An 18228-nucleotide genomic window follows, 5' to 3' on the forward strand; every position below is an offset into this window, starting at 1 on the left:
CGTCCTGTGCCACCCGGGGAAGGACGGGAGAGACAGCCCCTGGGAAGGGACCTCTGAGGTCCTCCACCCTCGTGACTCTCTTAGCGAGAGATGAAGGCCCCTGCACACTGCGGAAGGTGCACCTTCTCTTCCATCAAGCTCAGGACTGAACGTGATCCTAGGGATTCTCCAGTGCACTGTCGCCGACTTTTCCAGCCTCTTTCCTGGCCCGCCTCCCTGTTTCTGTTTAAGAAGTTGAGTCTGGATTTCCCTCCTGTAACCAATCCTGAGGACAGCCTGTGTGTTAGCAAACCTCCTGAGGGCTGTGAAGGAAGTTACCCCTTGATCCCTGCAGAAGGAATTTGCCTGTATCTAAGTGTGCGCTGTCTGGACACGTCAGTGGTTAGGCATTTGTAGGGATGAGTTTGTTGACAATGAATCGGGGCCGGGGGTTGGGGGCAGGAGAGGGGAGACAGGGCAGTCTCCTCTGCACACCGGCTGGAACATGTCAGGTGGCACCCTCCAAAAGGCCACACCCATTTGCACATCTGTGAACTCATAAGCTGGAGATTGCTTGGGTTTCCCTGGTCTTGTAGTTCCACTCACACTTTGGAAAACGTCCGTGTCGTTTAGGAGCAGTGGATTCCTGGCTGGTCCAGTCGGGCGGGTGGAGGTGGCACTTTAAATCAGGTGATGGCTTTGTTAGGGGTCATTGGCTCTTGGCTCTTCCGAGGTGGCGTTGAGTCTTCAGTTTTGTTAATCCAAATGGATATAATTTCAATTTAGTGGCCTGCCTAAATCAACAGTGGGAAAATCTCTTCCTTATGCTTCCCGGGTGAGCGCCTGACAGCCTGTGAGTACATTTCATCTTCAGCCACGTCAGGGCCGCACACGGGGGTTCAGCCAGGCCCGGCTGGGAGAAAGGGAGGGGGCCCCTCAGGCGACTCCACCGCCCAGGAGGCGTGGGGTGCGTGGGGTGCGTGGTGTGCAGACGGGAGTGCGGGCGCGGGAAGGCGGCTTCCTGTCGCAGCTGCTCTGGGTTCCTGGGGTCGGTCGATGTGGCCCCGGAGGAGTGGCGTGTGAGCTCAGGTACGAAGTGGGCTCCTCTGTAGGTGGGGATGGCGACCATCCCCAGCCTGTAGAGCTGCCTGGGGCTAGAACGTGATGCCCATCACAGAGCTCCCTGCCCAGCACCAGGGGAGTGCAGGCTCGCGGTCGGTGCCCCCATCGTCACCGCTTGAACAGGCTGGGACAGCTCGCCCAGGTGGTGGCCGAGAGTCCCCTCGAGTCACGATCTCCATCTTCTCCCACCTCTCGGCCTCCTGGAGGACGTGGGTCTGTTCCTGGTGAGCGCGGGACTCCACACCCAAGCCCGAGGGCTCTGTACTGGTCATGGTCCCCCGGGGGGGAGCCCCACTGCCATGCACGCTGGGCGTCTCTGGGAACACATGGCTCGTCTGTCAGCTTAAAAGACTGTTCTCAGATGGTGAGTAGGGTACACCCATCCTTGTGGAGCAGCTTGCTTTGGTTTCTCTCCATAACCAAACAGTATTGTTTGAGGAACAGCTGTGTTCCCAGCCCCACGGTCTCAGGAGATGAATCTGAAATACTGCACCACAATTAACCAGGAGAGGGGGTTGGAAACTTTTGGCAGGACTTCCCTGGTGGCTCAGGCGGCAGAGAACCCACCTGCAGTGGAGGGGACACAGGTTCGATCCCTGTGTCTGGAAGATCCCCTGGAGAAGGGAATGGCAACCCACTCCAGGATTCTGGCCTGGGAAGTCCCCATGGACAGAGGAGCCTGGTGTGCTACAGTCCGTGGGGTCTCAAAGACTTGGACATGACCGAGCGACTAAGCAACGCCTGGGAGACGGGGTGTCCCACGGGACCCGTGTCCGCTGCCCGCGTCTGCCGCACTCCGTGGTGAAGCACTCGCCGTACTTGCCGGAGCGCGACTGCTCCTGCCCTGGGGAAGTGTTTGCCGCACCCCACAGACCGCAGATGAGCAACAGGGGGAAGCTTTGGGGGTTCAGAGAAGCACCCGTCTCCTCCTCTGTGGCGCTGGCAAGGTCCTCTGTCCCAGGAACCCAGCGCCTCCTCAGCGCCCACCCAGAAGGGCCGCTCCTTCCCCGCCGTGGGTCCCCGGTCCTGCCTCGGTCCTGGGGAAGCAGCTGTGGGACCCCTGCCTGCTCTCAAAACCACTGACCACACAGACACCCGTGACAGTGCGTCTGCTTTTTTATGTCTCAGAGTTAAATCTGTTTTAAGACAGGAATCTATTCTTTTTTTTTTTTTTAAAGAAGCATGCATTATAAAACTAGAGAAACCTGAAAACTAAGCATAATGCTGTAACATGTCCTTATCAAAACGTGAGCTATATTAGGGAACCTACCGACGCATCACAAATACTACTATGTGGGTGGTTTTCTTTAAGCCTGGATTGTCGATCTGAAACTCCCATAACTTTCTCTTTCAAAGAGTCAATATTCATCTGTATTCCCTGCTGATGGCTGCAAACTGATGGCTAGTGGTTATCAAACAACTGTGGATGAAAAGCGGCTACTTCAACAGATTCATCCCAACCAAGGGCTTGGGGAGGATGGATAGTTTAGATCTCAAGGCCCCAACAATAAACAAATAGCAAACCGCTGTCTAAATCCCACCTTTCTGTAGTTGGAGACGGTGCCGCTCAGCTGACAACTGATTTCTGAAAGAGAATGGTGAACCCTCATTACCCAGATACTCTTAAAAATCCCAAACAAGAATCCCGGGTGATTTTACATACGCTATGGAGATGGATGGTGTCGTTCTCCTCGGGCAGCTCGCAGACGTTTGACTGAATCAGAAATGGCATTTAGGCGTGATTAAAGATTCTCCCGGCTTCCCAGAAATCCTCAGCCCCCACCCCGCGCCCACCCCCCACAGTGATCCACACCCTCCCTCTCTACCCCTGGTGCAGGACAGACTTGCTGCGCCCCAGGGCTCAGACTCCCCATAAACTGTTCTTAAAATCACTGAGAGGAACCCCCCGCCCCAGCCCACGTTTGTATGTCAAGATACTGCTATTATCTTATCACAGCAGATCAGCAAGCAGTGGTGAAAGGAAGCAAGGCACAGCCTCAGATATTTCATAACAGAGTTGTTAACATCGTCTCCTTTATGGGGCGCTTTCATCTTCTCTGAATTATGTGCTGATGTCCCCCCGCCCTCCACAAAGTGGCATGAAAGTCATCTGACGGTGATGAAAGTGAGCTTTAAAAATTTTTCTTCTATCAGTTTAAAAACGTTTTCTCTTGTAGCAGCCACGCCAGCTTATTTCCTAATGAGATTTGCTAATGTAGCTCCCGTCTCTCTCTCGAGCATAGGCAGGCCAAACAGCCAACGAGCCAGCAATTAGCACTTGTTGTTGGAGTGTCATCGCCTCCGACCATACAAAGATGGACCCCGGGTGCTGCCGTCGGAGTCCCCTGTTCACCGTCTGGTCTCTGCCAGGCGTGCACAGTTGGTCTTCGGAGGGGAGAAGCTGGTCTTTGCTTTCAGGTGCCCTGCGGTACTGGCTTCTCGCACAGAACTGGCACCGGTGGTGACGGGATCTAACTTGCGTACCACTCTGAGCTGAGTGGCAAAGGCCTCGAAGCCACCCAATCTTTGATGAAAGATTGGGCATTTCTAAGATTTATGGTTTTCGGCGTGGTAGCCAAGTGGAGGTTTACCCGAAATGAGGCCAGCTTCAATTGCTTTCAGATTCCATGGGGGGAAAATGCGTGTGCCCCCAGCTCCCTCATCAGCTCGATTCTGAATCAGTCTAAGTGCCAAACTTCTCTGCAAAAATACCATCCCACCACACGAGAGTGTACCATGATAGCATTTTAGAAGGTCAGAGTGGCGCAAGATTGCATTGGGTTTGGAAGAATTCCGTCTGTTGCTTTCCCCAGTGGCCACCTTTGATCCTTTGTCAGGGCTGGTGGAGCTTGTGAAAGGCCAGTTTGTTGCGATGTATGAATGCTGATATTATAGCCACTCTGGGGCGGGGTGGGGGGGCCTGGATCTTGGGGTGAGCAGACTCTCTCGCTACTTGGGAGCTCATGACAAACCCCCTGACTGCTCTTTGGTGGGTTTGGGATTTGCAGAGTACAGCAGAAACCTAAGACAGATGTCCAGAATATTCCTGAGCACCATCTCCACCCAGCAGCAGCATTCTGAGAATCAAGGCCGAGGTGGTAGTTGGCCTGGGTGGGCGGGACGAGCCCTTCAAGTCTTCCATCCATCTCTAGAGGACACCCCGCTGCCCTTTGCCCCACACGGGGTGCAGGGGACTCGGATGAGCCCTTGAACCTGGTTAGATAAACGTGCTGGATGCTAATCTAAGGGTTACTAGGAATAACAGCTCAGCGGAAGGGAATCGGAGTGATGCGGACTTGGGTTCATCAGACCTAGGCCGCACAAAATCAGTCTGAAAAGAAGTAGCTGAATCAAAGCGCACAGCTGGCTGTCTGGGGAATGGGCGTGGCTGAGAGGGTTGGGGGACAACCAACCGATGCCCATTTGGTTCAGGTCACGCCGGGGGTTCAAACTTTGGATCCATGGGTCTTGTCCAGCACAGTGGACAGCCCCAGGCTCAGAACTCACGCCTCCATCTCGTTCATCTCGTGCCTACGCCACACCACCCACCTCCCTAACAAGCATGTCACTTGTATATTTGGCTTCTTGGTTTTCAGACAAATTCAGTAAGTACCGTCCTCTTCAAAACAACCCCCAAGTCTGTTTCACAGTACTTTCCTCAAACGGTAAACACCCCGAGACCTCACTTCTCAGAATGCCCTGGGCTCCCGGTGATTATGGGCATAACCATAGACACACAATCCAAGGCGTGGCGGGGGAGGTTCTCCCCCGAGCCCTCTGCTGGGGCCTGGTGTGAAGTCTGTAAGAGGCAGGAGAGGGTCAGCTTTCCGGTGGCAGGAACGCGCTTCACCCTCCCACAGAGGGCTTCAGTGTTTTCCTAATGGTGACCTTATCGCCCGTTATCTTTCTCTGATTCTCCTCTGCCTCCCCACCCCTTCACCTGATAATTAGTTGATGCAGCAAGGGCTGTGGTGCACATAAATAATCAGAAGATGCCAGATAAACTGTATTGGTTTTAAATTAGAGCCGTGCCAACCATGTCTCCCTACGAGCACCAGCCTATTATTTTTAATTATGGCTCGCAAAGCAAAGTGATTTCTTGCCCTCCTCCCAGCCTCCCTGACAGCATCCTGTCAGCCGGGTGATATGGTGCCCCGTCGGCACACACATCCCCAGCCACAGCGCCAGCTGTTACTCAAAAGGTCAGTCGGAAGTGATCAATGGCACTCATTACGACGTGCATTTAGAAGTGGGCTGTGAGGAGGTGGACCCTCAAGCCACTGTCCTCCTGCAGGTACGGGCAGGATGTGACATTCATAGAAAGGTCTCCAGGATCCTGATCAACTCAACAGATTTGTGTCTCGTGTCTGCAGGAGGCACGTGTGTACGGTGGGGAACATGTTTGCACACTGCATCCAAAGCCTTCCCCTCACAGCACCATGGGCAAAGGACAAGGACACAGCTGGCGCTGGTCCTGCTTGGCTTTCCACCCGCTGGGCCACGAGAGCGCGGCAGGTTTAGCTCAGACAGAAGTCTCGTAAAAACATCTTGGTGTCACATGACATCATGCATTGCAGTCAGGAGGTTGGACGGGTTTCTTCCTGCCGGTTGGCAAGGATCCCACCCTGCTTGCGTTGTCAGCAGAGGCATGTGATGCGACGAGCTGAGAGGCATGTTGTGTTCAAAGCCTTTTCCCGCATGAGGTGTGAAAAGTCACACCGGTGCTCCAGGCGGAGTCCATGATGCTGTCCCAGGACGGCCCCGCCATACCTCTGGGTTCGCGGCCGCTGCTGAGGTCCAGTGGCCTCCAAAGCAGGTGGGGAGGGCGCTCCCTGTGAAGGACAGCCCCCGCCGCCTCTCTTCTGACGCGCTCGTTCTTGTCTCTCCTCTCTGCCCTGCAGCAACAGGGAGCCGCCACCACCGTGTACTGCGCTGTCGCCCCGGAGCTGGAGGGCCTGGGAGGGATGTACTTCAACAGCTGCTGCCGCTGCCTGCCGTCGGCCGAAGCCCAGAGCGAAGACTCAGCGCGGGCCCTGTGGGCGCTCAGTGAGCGGCTGCTCCAGGGGGTGCCCGGTGGCCCGCCCTCCTAGACGGCCATTGGCCCGACGCCCACCCCGCTGGACTCCCCCCCCACCTCTCACCCCGCGGCCTTCCATGTCCCCCTGACCCAGACCCACCAGAGGCCCAGGATGTAAGCACTGGTGCGTCAGATCACACAGCGTTAGGTACCACTGGGGAGCAGGGCGTTGGTGGGGAGAAGGGGCGATACTTCTTGTCCAGGGCTGGGGGCAACCGAGGTCCCTCTGCTGCCCTGGCAATGGCCCATGTGACGGTGAAGCTTTGCCTTCACACGGGCAAAGGCAGGCTCTCCATCCCACTGCAGAAGCACGTGCAGTTCTCACCACTCAGGGTCCCCGGTGCCCCCCCCACCCCGTCCCACCAGCCACCACCCCAGCCACACACCCATGGCCACACACCCATGGCCACACTGTAGCCAGGAGCAGGCTTTCTCCTGTCCGGGGAAGAAAGAGCCGGTGTTTATCCTTCACACACTCATCTGCGAGATCACTATTCCATCCTGATCCAGTCTGAGTCCTGGACAGGCCCCCTCTGGCCCTTGTTCCCGCCGAGGCGGAGGGGACGCTGAGAAACGGGTGGTGCGGGCAGGGAGTGTGTCGCAGGGCACTGGTTCACTGCCGGAGCAGCGCAAAGGATTCTTCAGCTCACAGCAAGCAGACCTCACAGGCCACCCCCTGAACACCGCGCCGGGCGGGAAAGGGGGCCTGGCACCCCTAAGGATGCCCCGGGTGTTTGGGGGCTGGGGGATAAAAAGCCGTTCCCTTCATCCTTCCCACAGTTTCAGGAAGGACCCCGTCACAGAGGTGCACGGCCCCCGCGTATCTGTTCAGCATCCTGCTTCCGCATCCTCTTGTCCCTTCCATCCTACGCTTAATAAAAGAACATGCTTGAATATGATCACCTGAACTTTGTCTTGTTCCTTTAACTGTTTGTTTCAGTTTCGTGTTTTGTTTTTTTGTTTTTGTTTTTTTTTTTTTAGAAAAGCAATCTAGAGGAAAAAATAAAGCGCTTCTTGTAGACGCCAGGAAAACACCATTCTCATGTCTTCTCTGAGTTTGTTTTGTTTTTGTGCTTTGTGGCTGTCTGTGGGCCGAGTTGTCTCACGCAATTAGCATGCCAGCATCATATTTTCTGTTGAAGAGAGAAAGAGAAAAATGACTGTTGTTAAATTTCACCTTAAGAAGTTTTGTTATTATGCACAGTGGGCCGTTTCAGGCCTCACGATGTGTTCCCTTTGTGATGACCGGGCTCTCGGTGAGTAGGCAGTGTCTAGTGATGAGGATGGGGGTGGTTTGAGGCCCTTTGCCCCGGTCCTGCATCACTCACACCTGGGCTTCCAGGCCATTCCCGCAGAGATGTAGGAAGGGCCTCTTTGGCCACATGGAGACAATGCTTCTGCTCACACACCAGGAAGGTGGGGCAGAGGGGCATGTGCCACCAGTCTCCATCCTGACACTGTCGTCTGGGGCCTCTGGCTCTGTGTGCACTCAGACCCACTGCTTTCCAGGGGTCCACAGCCTGGCTATATCCTCCCATCTAGCTATATTCCCCCTTAACAGAATCCTTGAGGGACCTTGACGAGAGGAGGCGAGCATGCCCCTCAACCGAGAGCTCCCTAAAGCCATCGACCCCGCTGGTGGGGATGTAAACTGGCCCAGCCACTGTGGGGAACAGTGTGGAGGTTCCTTAAAACGCTAGAACCAGAGCCACTCCTGAGCACACGCCCAGACAAAACCAGAATTTCACAATATACATGCACCCTACATTCACAGCAGCACGATCCACAATAACCAAGATGTGGAAGCAACTTAAATGTCCATCCATAGAGGAACAGGTAAAGAAGATGAGAAAAGAATATTACTCAGCCATAAAAAAGGAACGAAAGAATGCCATTTACCACAACACAGATGGACCTGGAGATTATCCTACTAAGTGAAGTAAGTCAGATAAATACCATATATCACATCACTTATAGGTAGAATCTAAAATGTACAAATAAACCTATTTATAAAATAGACAAACAGACTCATAGAAAACAAACTTGTGGTTACCAAAGGGTAGCAAGAGGGGTTAGGAGAGAGAAATTACGAGTCTGAGATTAGCAGATACACACTACTATATTTAAATAGACAAACAACGATGTCCTACTTACTATATAACACAGGGAACTATATTCAATATTTTGTAATAAACCAGAGTAGAAAAGTACATATATATCTGAATCACCCTGCTATACACTAGAAACTAACACAGCACTATAAATTAACTATACTTCAAGGACAAGCTAAGTCATGCAGACCAAGTCTTCATACAGTCATGCACCCAACAGACACACCAAGCACCACATTACGGAAATTCAAAGTTTAGGGTGACACCCCCACCTATAAAATGAGCTATAAAATGTCTAGATCCTGGGTCTACAGGAGTGGTCACAGCACCCAAGGTCATCATCAACTTGACCAAAAGTTCTCCAGGTTGCTTGATAACCAGAGACCCCTCCCAGAACAAAGCCAGGCCTCCTCTCTCCCCTTACGCCCTGAGTCCACGGGGTCAGACGGTACCAGTCCCTGTGGGTCATTGCTCCTGCCAGACACGTCTCACTTCCTTGGCTAATGCTGTGGGGCAATGCCTGGACAGGTGAGCAAGTGTACAGATAAAGCCTCACTCCTTTTTTGGTTTTTGCTTAGTTAAGCCCATGATTATTGTTTACCATCTGTCATGGTGCGTATATATAGACATATCATACACACAGAAACACACACATGTGTTATATGTATGTGCAACACACACACACGTATATAATACATATATATATATTAGTGTATGTACACGTGTGTGTGTGTGTGTATGTAATATAAACCTAGTCTTCCATAATCACCACCGCTGTTTTCAGGTGCTGTTTATTATGTGCCAGTTGCCACTCTGTGCCCCCCACCCCAGAAAGATGCCATGTAAAGACCCACTAAAGTGACTGAGAGCAGACAAGGTAATTGGGGGAGACAAGGGAGTGAAACCCAATAGGGAGCCTGGAGCAATAATAACCAGAGCTGGCAATCTCTGCTAAAGTCACAGCCACCTTCCCACTTTGTGCTCAGATGATGAGACTGGCAGAGCGGCCTGCCCACAGCCCCCGGGCTGGGGACCCGAGGGGCAGCGTCAGCCTGCGGGGCCAGGACGACGGTCTGCACCCCGCTGCAGGGGGGTGCTGCAGACCCCCGTGCACGTCCCTGAATAGATGGATATGAGGGGCTTGTTCACACAGCAAGACTGGCCTGTGCCGGCCCAGGGCCTGTTCTCCTCCCAGTGCCCCGCATCTGGGGCGAAGCCTGCCCGTTCTGTGCCGTTACCTGGCAGCACGGGCCCGGCCCTGCAGACCCCCTCTCCTGCTTGGCTCTGAGCAGGTCTGTGCCCGGCTTCCCTCCCTGGGTTTGGCCTCCAGGGGACTCAGTGGCCAGGGTCTGGCACCATGGCACCGGAGCCACAGCCTCCACCCAGGCCAGTGAGAGGGAGCCAGAGTGCCCACCGGCCTTCTCCAGTGAGCTGCTTGCTCTCCCTGAGTCTTGACACCCAAAGGCTGCTGGCGTCCATGTGCACGGCTCACGCAGGGACACTTTGCTGCCGTTGATCAATAGGAAACAAGAAACTGAAGCGGCCACGGCAGTGACTGAAGCTGTGGCTTGTGGTTTTGCTCTTTAAAATGGGGTGATGCGTGGTTTTGTTTTGAACCTCCACGAAGCGGGCCTGACTACTTTCATTCGGGTCAGCGCTGGGCCCCGAAGCCTGCTGCAAAATGGCTGCACGTCCGGGCCGCCCGTGGGCACCATGTCGAGAAGCTCACCTTTCACGTGAACTTCGGTTGACGCATAGCTGCTCGACAGTGTTAGTTTCTGCTGTACAGCAAAGTGAGTCAGCTGTAGATGTACACATATATATGTATATCCCCAAAGAAATTTACATTTTAAAACAAGCATCTAAAATAGCTGTATTATATAAATGAACTCTTTTCCTGATCCTCGAGACCAGATTTACGGTTACCAAAGGGAGGGGGGAGCAGAGGATGGATGAAGAGATAGGGACTGGCATATCCACACTGCTGCATGTAAAACAGATGACTAACAGGGACCTACCGTAGAGCACAGGAACCGCACTCACTGATTCCGTCGTAACCTACATGGGAAAGGAACCTGAAATAGAGTGGATATATGTACGTGTGGAACTGATTCCCTTTGTTCTACACATTAAACTAACAACATTGTAAATCAACTATATTCCAATAAAATTTTTTTTAAAAAAACTTTTAAAATTAATTCAAGAAAAAATAGCAGTATTTACCCTGTTAACTTTTTGTGCCTTTCCACGGATCCAAACTAGTTTGAATTCATTTTAGAATAATAATATCACAAAATATTATCCACATGATGACTGAAAAAAACTCTGAATTCTACTTGATGAGATGCTGTACTAACGATAAAGGCAATTTCTAAAAAGGAAAAGACAGGCTCAGTCAGACACCACTATCCTAACAGAGGTTTTCCGCTCTGCTTCACAGTCCTTGGCGCCTCCCCCCCCCCCGCCCCCCCGCCGCAACAAAATCACTTTCTTTCTCCGTTGTCACTTATTTTAATGGAGTCCTCCCTTGTCGTCCTGCTGGGTTGGGGGCGTCAGGGGGAATCCCATGCTCTGGGACATTCAGCCTGTTTCTAGTTTTTGCTGTTAGAACAATGGTGTAACTTGCATCTGTCTCCATCCAGTTCCTCCCTTCTGTTGACCGTGCTCTCCAGCATCCATAGGCACCCCTGAAACTCTTGGGTCTAACAGCTCTTGTTTGGCTTTTGCTGCTCGCTTCCATGTGCCATGTGGAAGGGTTACAGCCAGCAGAAGGTACATATTTCTGGGTTGTTGTTTTGTGTGTGTGTGTGTGTGTGTGTGTGTGTGCGCGCGTGTGTTTAACAACCTCATCAGCCCTGGGTGTTGGTATTTAATTTTTTTTAAAAAACATTTTCACTTTCTATTGTCACAGTTTATAGCTACTTACATAGAATACCCCTGAGCAATCAGTCTCCTTATTTAAAGTACAAGCATTTTGTCTTTTGTTTTCCCACCGGGCCAAGTTCACGGTCGTAATTAGAATGGACATTTTAGGTGAGGCTGCATTCTGTCTGGGCAGGAACACGTCAGCCATGCCAGGACATCTTTATCCCATCCCTCCAGCAGTAAGTGTCCTGCCTGTGGTGCCTTCGTCACCAACCCTAGCATGACCTGGGCCCCATCTGCATACTGGCCCAAACCAGAACGGCTCCTGCCGGCTTACGTACTAACCCCCTGGCTGCTCCTAGGCATCACACTGCTGAGAATGACTGTCTCCCCTCTAGGCTGATCTGTTTCCAAGGCTAGGGCCTGCTGCATCTTGATAGGTCTATGCAGACAGACGCCCTTCATCACTTACTCAGATGGAAGAGGCCCTGTGCCTTCCTCCAGCTTCTGGCTTTATCTAAGGTTCACTAAGGGCTGGCTGTTTTACTCTGGAGTCGTGACAATTTCTCATTGGCTGTTGGGTCCCTTAGGTGAGAAAGTCCACTTTGATAAAGTATAATTTCCTGAGTCCTCACCACTACTTTGTGCAAAGCACATAACCTGAAATGCTGTTTTTGCTCATTTAAACCTCACGAGTTTTGAATGAAATGTCACTGTCCCCTTTTAACCAGTGAGGAAAATATTCAAATATTTCAAGGAGGCAGATGGCCCCCCTCCAGGGTAAAGTGATTGGAGATTCCTCCCCTCTGGACTGAAACTCCAAGACAAGAAAAGCAGGACAATTCAGGGAGAAGGCTGGGCCCTGCCCAGAGCACATATTTCTCATTCTCAAAGTCAGGAGACCTCCCTGACCAGACATGAGCAGAAAAGTTTCGTTGGAGGCCAATCAGGAGTCATATCAAGTGATGTTCTACCCAGACGCCTTTTTGGTAAAATCCACCTTGGCTAAGAGATGGGTGTCCACACATGGGAGGATCCTGAGATACACCAAACACAGACTGTGAACCAGGCAAATCAGAATGATCGGCCAAGGGAAACCCGGAAGAAATACCCCATAAAAGTAATGCAGATTGCCACGAGGGTGCGACACAGGGCCTCTCCCCCGAGTCTGCCCGTGTGTCTATCCCCACGTCCTGCACTCTTTTTTTCCTCTTACTGATACTTTGTTTCACCACTTTCTGTCTTTGTGGGAGTTCCTTCCTGCATAGGGGAAGGTGCGGGCCCTTGTCACTGACCGCCATTCTAGTACTAGGCTGGGATCCGGTGCTTATCACTGCCGCGACACGGCCCATCTCGGGCTGGGGACCCAAGACCCGCTCCAAGCCGTTGCAGGCCGAGGCCACCACTTCCTGTGTGATGTTGTGCCCGTCACTTAATCTCTCAGCCCCGTGTCCCAACCCCAAGATGCATTTGCGGTTTCTCTTACCCCTCCAACTTCATCTCCCCCTTGTTTTATTTTCTATGTACACACTTGTTTAGATTTTTTCTAAGCTGAACAAATGGGTGTTCATTAGCAATCCACTCGAATATAGTTTTATTCTCTCTCTATACTCTTTAAATATGACTTGTGAGATTGGTTGAAGGTGGGAGTAGGTCTATCATTGTATTTAAATACAGTTGTTCTTAGAAATCATTGCTGAATAATATTTTTTTTTCTATAAAATGTATTACTGTTTGCTGTTTTCATTAGAAAGTTGAAATGTACTTCCAGCATTTAAATTTGGGGGAAAAGATCAGGAAAACAAATATTCCCACAGTCTCACCCCTCAAAGACAACCACTGTGACTGTTCTGATGTATGTATTCCCTTTCTCTCTTTTTAAAAAATGCAATCGAGTTTATTTGTATCTTTTCAGTTTTATATAATACAATTATACTCCACATACAGTTTTATATATTTTAAAGTAAATAAATTCTGGATACATCTCCCACTGCCCTTACGATCCTGCATTCAGCAAACAGGCGCACCACAGTCACCTCAGCCTTGCGCTGTTACCGACTGCAGAGCTGTTTCCCTCATTGCTGTATTTTCACTGATACATAGAATGCTTTAATAAACAGAAGTGCATAAGATCTGGGGAGACCAGTTTGATTTATTTCTTACCACGGGCTCCAAAGGGAATGTAGGGTCAAACAGCGGGGGTGTTTTTAAGCCTCCGGGTTACCTCCTGTCGGGAAACCTTTTCCGGGCTGCCCACAGGGCTGGTTTTGACCTCTGCCCAGAGTTTCCTGGAGCAGGGCAGGTGTGCGTGCTGGCGGTTGGTTTATTTTGCCCCGATACTCTGCCTGTCTGGGGTTTGGCGGCCTTCTTCTCGGGGCTGGCCGTGCAAGTTTCCTGGGATAGAAAGCTCTTGCTTCTGCGACCGGGACAGGAGAGGGCAGGAGCAGTGTGCCAGCGAAACCCGAAAGGGCTGACCGCGACAGAACCCAGCTCAATTCCGGCTCAGCTGGTTTTGCCAGCCTTTGAAGGCATCACAGTATTCACTGTGCGGCTGTTTCGGGACGTACTAAGCAAGTCTGAGGACTGTCTTGGCCGGGACGGCGTGTGTTCGGACTTCTTGGCGCAGTTCGCTGAGGCAGGGCTGGCCCCTTAGACTTGGTCCTGGGGGAGATTTACCTGGTGGGGCCTAGATGTGAAGGGCTGATGATGAAGCCCTAGCTTTTCACTCTCACTAGTGACTGCCTTCAAGCTCATTTCAGGGACAGAGGCTAAATTCCTTCTTGGATGATTTAGGGAGAATTTCAGTCAGACCATCCCATTTCCTGAACAAGATTCCAGAACCTTCTAGAAGCCCATATAAATCTCCTTAAATATTCCCAAAGCCTTCACAGCTTCAGCACACTCTCAAAATAGAGAAGTAAAAGGCACGGAGGAAAAGCAACATATAGACAGGTAGGTAGATATGATCTCAACTGAACAACTGGTACTATTAGCAATGATGTTAAGAAGTACTATTTAAAATAAAATCACAGTGAGCATTACTAGTAATACAAACTCCAGAACACTTGACCTAGAAATTCAAGTTCCAAAGTTTAGAACTCTGAAGCAGGGCAGTTCTCCCAGTCTGCACAGATGATAGGTGTGTATGTGTGACTGTGTGTATGTGTGTGTGTATACACATATCAGGAGTTTGGGAATTCAAAAACTCCATTAACGTACTACTGGATCTGAGAAGTATAGTTACTAACAATGATTTAAATATGTTTAATTTCAAATGTTTTGAACACAGGCCCCTGGTTTTTTTGTTGTTGTTGTTGTTTTTTAAAGATAGTGTTTTGTTAACAGGGCATTGCTCTCCAGGATATAGAGACACGTTTTTCTTAAGCCAATGATTAATAATAACAACGACAACAGCAACAGCAATAAACACCTGAGGTCAATTTAAATGTCCAACAGCTGGGGTCAGGGCTCTCTGACCACCATGATGTTCTGGAAAAAATTCAATTAAGTGAAAAGATGTTTTTAACATATTAAGTGAAAGACATAGGCTATAAAAGTCTATAAGGTATTGTGTTTCTGTGCATGTAAATTACATATTGTAAGAGAGAGAGCTGTGAGGTGTTAACAGTGGTCGTCTCTGGGCAGAGGACACATACGTGCCTTTTCCTCTTTATGCCTATCTGTATTCCCCGCATTTTCTACAATGAGAGTATGCCCAATAAAAAAGTTATAAAAGCACAGAACGTGCCAACGCTTGTAAAACGTGCCGGTTGCCTCTGGAGCATTCTGGCTCAGCTGTGGGCCCAGTGACTGATCCTCCAGAAGGTTCTTGGGCCGACACTACACCAGCGAAATGGCTTTCGAGTTCCACAGGAAGAGAGCGGGGTCTGAGGGCCTCATCCCACAGGGGCAGGTGTGCGAGAGTACTTGGGGTCTCTTGGCAGTTCTGTCTGAACTAGTCCTCCCGCTATGGCCTGTGCAGAGGCACCCCCTCCCGCCGGCTTGGGCCAGGTCAGCTTTCCACAAGAGCCTTTCCTCTGCGCAGCAATAACGCTGCCAAGGTCGGAGTGACTTACCTCCCACCTCAGCACACCCATTAACCTTGAGCGCTCACACCCAGCCCCTGCAGAACCCAGACCGCGGATGGACGCCAAGTCCCTTTCCACTTTTTGTTTTATTATTGCTTGCTAAAAGTTTGAACCAAATGATAAATGGAAGTATTGATTTTGTTTGTTTATCTCCCTGACCTCTGTCAACGCAAAGTTTTAAGAAAACAGACTGTTAGAAAAGTAAAGTTATATGTCTTACATTATTCTAAACACATACACTCATCCAAAAACCGTAAGGGGAATATTTACACCTCCAGAGAAGATGTACAGGTGGCCAAAAGCACACGGAAAGCCGTTCAACATCACTGATTGTCAGAGGAACGCAAATCCACACCGTCATTCTCACAGCCAGTCAGGACGGCCAGCATCAACACGTCTGCAAACAAGAAATGCTGGAGAGGCTGGGGAGAAAAGGAGCCCTCCCGCGCTGCCGATGGGAAGGTAAACGGGTACGACCGCAGTGGAGAACAGCACAGAGCTCCGTAAAAAGCTAAGAGCTACCGTACGATCCAGCAATCCCACTCCTGGGCATACATCCAGAGAACACGGATTTCAAAAGAACCGCACGCTTGTAACGCTCATAGCAGCACTATTTATGGTGGCCAAGACACGGGAGCAACCTACGTGACCATCGACAGAGAGATGGATAAAGAAGACGTGCACACATATGCAATGGAATATTACTCAGCCACAAAAAGAACAGAACAGTGCCATCTGCAGCAACCCGGATGACCTAGAGATTTTCACACCAAGTGAAGTAAGACAGACAAAGACCAGTACCATATGGTACCACTTACACGTAGAATCTAAAAAATGCTACAAGTGAAGTTTTTTTACAAAACGTGAGTAGACTCACGGACATAGAAAACAAACTCATGGTTACCAAAGGGGAAAGTGGGGAGAGAGGAGGGATAGATTAGAATTTGGAATTCACGGATGTACACTGTTATATGTATAATAGATAATTGCCAAGGACCTACTGTGTATATCATAGGGAACTATATTCAATTCCTTGTAGTAATATATAATGGAAAATAATATGAAAAAGAAATATATATATATATATAGAAAATTATATAACTGAATCACTTTGCTGTATACCTGAGACTAACACAGCATTGTAAATCAACTACATTTCAATTTGTAAAAATTTTGAGTTCTGTTACTTTCCAGTTGGGAAGAAGTACAGCATCTAGCAAGGAAATATGAATAACTAAGAAAACCATCAAACTAATTCCTCCACCCACTTTGGGTCTAAATAAGAACACCACCAGTGTGATCCCCTGGTACTTGCACCACAAGCTTCATGAGTAAAAGCCAGGGGAAGCGGCTTCACCAGACCTTTCTCTGACTCCATCGCTCCACCTCACGGTGGAAGGTGCTTCCAGACTTGCGGTGAGACAGGCCCTCAGTTCACCTTCCCCTGGAAGGAGCTGACTTCTGCAGCTCTGAGCCCGAGGCAGCCCGCCTGTTAAATTTCACTCTGTTTTTATAGGCCTTTTGCATGCAGTGTTAAGCACACAGCCCTACCATCTAATTAAAAGGCTCTTATCAATTTGCAGGATAGTTGCTTATGGGAAAAAAATTATAATAAACACGCGATGTCGAGGTAAACATCAATCACCCATTGAGAATGTTAGCACTTGATCCTGTGCTTCCTGAAGAACGTGTAGAGAAGCGCTCGCTTTGAGAACCATCCCTGTTAACTTTTTAGAACTGAATTGCCCAGCACCTTTCTGAGGAAGGGACACAGGAGGAGGCGATGCCAACGGGAGGTCCTTCCGGCACTCTGATTCAGCCCTGACTTCTGTCCTTTGGCCTGGCTTCTGCGGGTGCCCCTGGCAGTGGCAGAAAGAACACATGTGGTTCCTTTTAAAAATGAAAGAATCAGTCAAGCCTGGGACAGCGGTTGATAGAGGCTTGTAATGGATGTCAGTTTCCCACAGTGGAGTGGCTTTTCTGAATCTAACATCCTAGGATGAAAGGCCAACTTTCCTGGGCAAATGACACTTATTTAACAGCGAGATGGGCCCCTGAGATCCGTAATGTGCTTTTCTGTGGGGAGGGTGAGCATGCAGCCAAGGTTGCACGTGCTCCTGACCCCTCCCCCTAAGTGATGTCTTTGTCTAATGCTGTGGGGCAGGCACGCCTCCTGTCATGCTTCTTTGCCCCAAAACTCCAATTGTCACGTGTCTGAAATTGGCTTCACTTTGTCAGGCTGGTCTGGTTCAAATATCTATTTAAAAAATCACCCCCAAAGCAAATTAAAATCAGAAATGTCATGTTCTTTGGTGTAGTCGCATTAGTCTGACCGCTGGGAACAGGGGGAAAAGTAGCTTCCAGGCCCAACAGGAGGAAGAGTGGAGGCGCTGTCGCCACCTGGATGTGAAATCAGACAGAACCCGCCCCCCCAGCGCCCCGCCTCCCGCCCCGCCTCCCAGCGCCCCGCCCCCTAGCGCCCCGCCCCCGGACGTGCTCTGTGCCAGCAGGCTCTTCTGGGACAGGGCGCTGGCATGCCCCAAGCCCAGCATGGTTGGGAGATCATTTAACGACCTGGCTGAGGATGGGGAGGGACATGGCACCATTTTGGTATTCCAGCCTGGTTTCGAGGGGGAACAGTGGCTGTAAGTTCTGGCTGCATTTTGTTTTCTAAGCTAATATCAGATGTGCACCAGGAGAAAGCATTAGAGGAGTGTGGTCTAGGTCCTAAAAGCTGGCAGACGTGAAAATACAATGACCTACACCGTGGGACAGAAGACCGAGGCCTCAGCAGCAAGCACAGAGGGAACAACACACTTTGCCCATTGATTTGAGTGTGATCTTTGTCTATATATTATTGTGTGTCTATCAGACATCAGCATGCCTATCTTTCTGTTTACAGGCTCACTTCAACACAGCAGAGAAAGGACTATTTATACTGTGAAAAGAGAGCAGGAAAAAATGTATTATAATGGAGTTAAGACAG

The 18228-nt window shown here is 50.3% G+C and overlaps 2 protein-coding genes across 3 annotated transcripts in view; one reads left to right on the top strand and one right to left on the bottom strand.

The window, feature by feature from the left end:
• WWOX (WW domain containing oxidoreductase) overlaps positions 1-7077 on the top strand; it is a 930720-nt gene extending 923643 nt beyond the window's left edge. Inside the window, exon 10 of one of the 2 annotated variants that reach the window (XR_009491178.1) lies at positions 6003-6092. Coding sequence is in view for 1 of the 2 variants with exons in the window: in NM_001078092.1 (NP_001071560.1) it covers positions 6003-6191 (189 nt within the window). In the remaining variant the exon portion in view is untranslated. 2 annotated transcript variants of the gene reach the window in all.
• A 128-nt stretch (positions 7078-7205) lies between these two features.
• The window catches only part of MAF (MAF bZIP transcription factor), a 353412-nt gene continuing 342389 nt past the window's right edge, over positions 7206-18228 (bottom strand). Inside the window, exon 3 of the mRNA XM_024978633.2 lies at positions 7206-7311. The gene's annotated coding sequence lies outside the window, so the exon portion shown is untranslated. The remainder of the gene's footprint in view (positions 7312-18228) is intronic.

Source organism: Bos taurus, chromosome 18, assembly GCF_002263795.3.
Source record: "Bos taurus isolate L1 Dominette 01449 registration number 42190680 breed Hereford chromosome 18, ARS-UCD2.0, whole genome shotgun sequence".
In the NCBI taxonomy this organism is placed as follows: Eukaryota; Metazoa; Chordata; class Mammalia; order Artiodactyla; family Bovidae; genus Bos; species Bos taurus.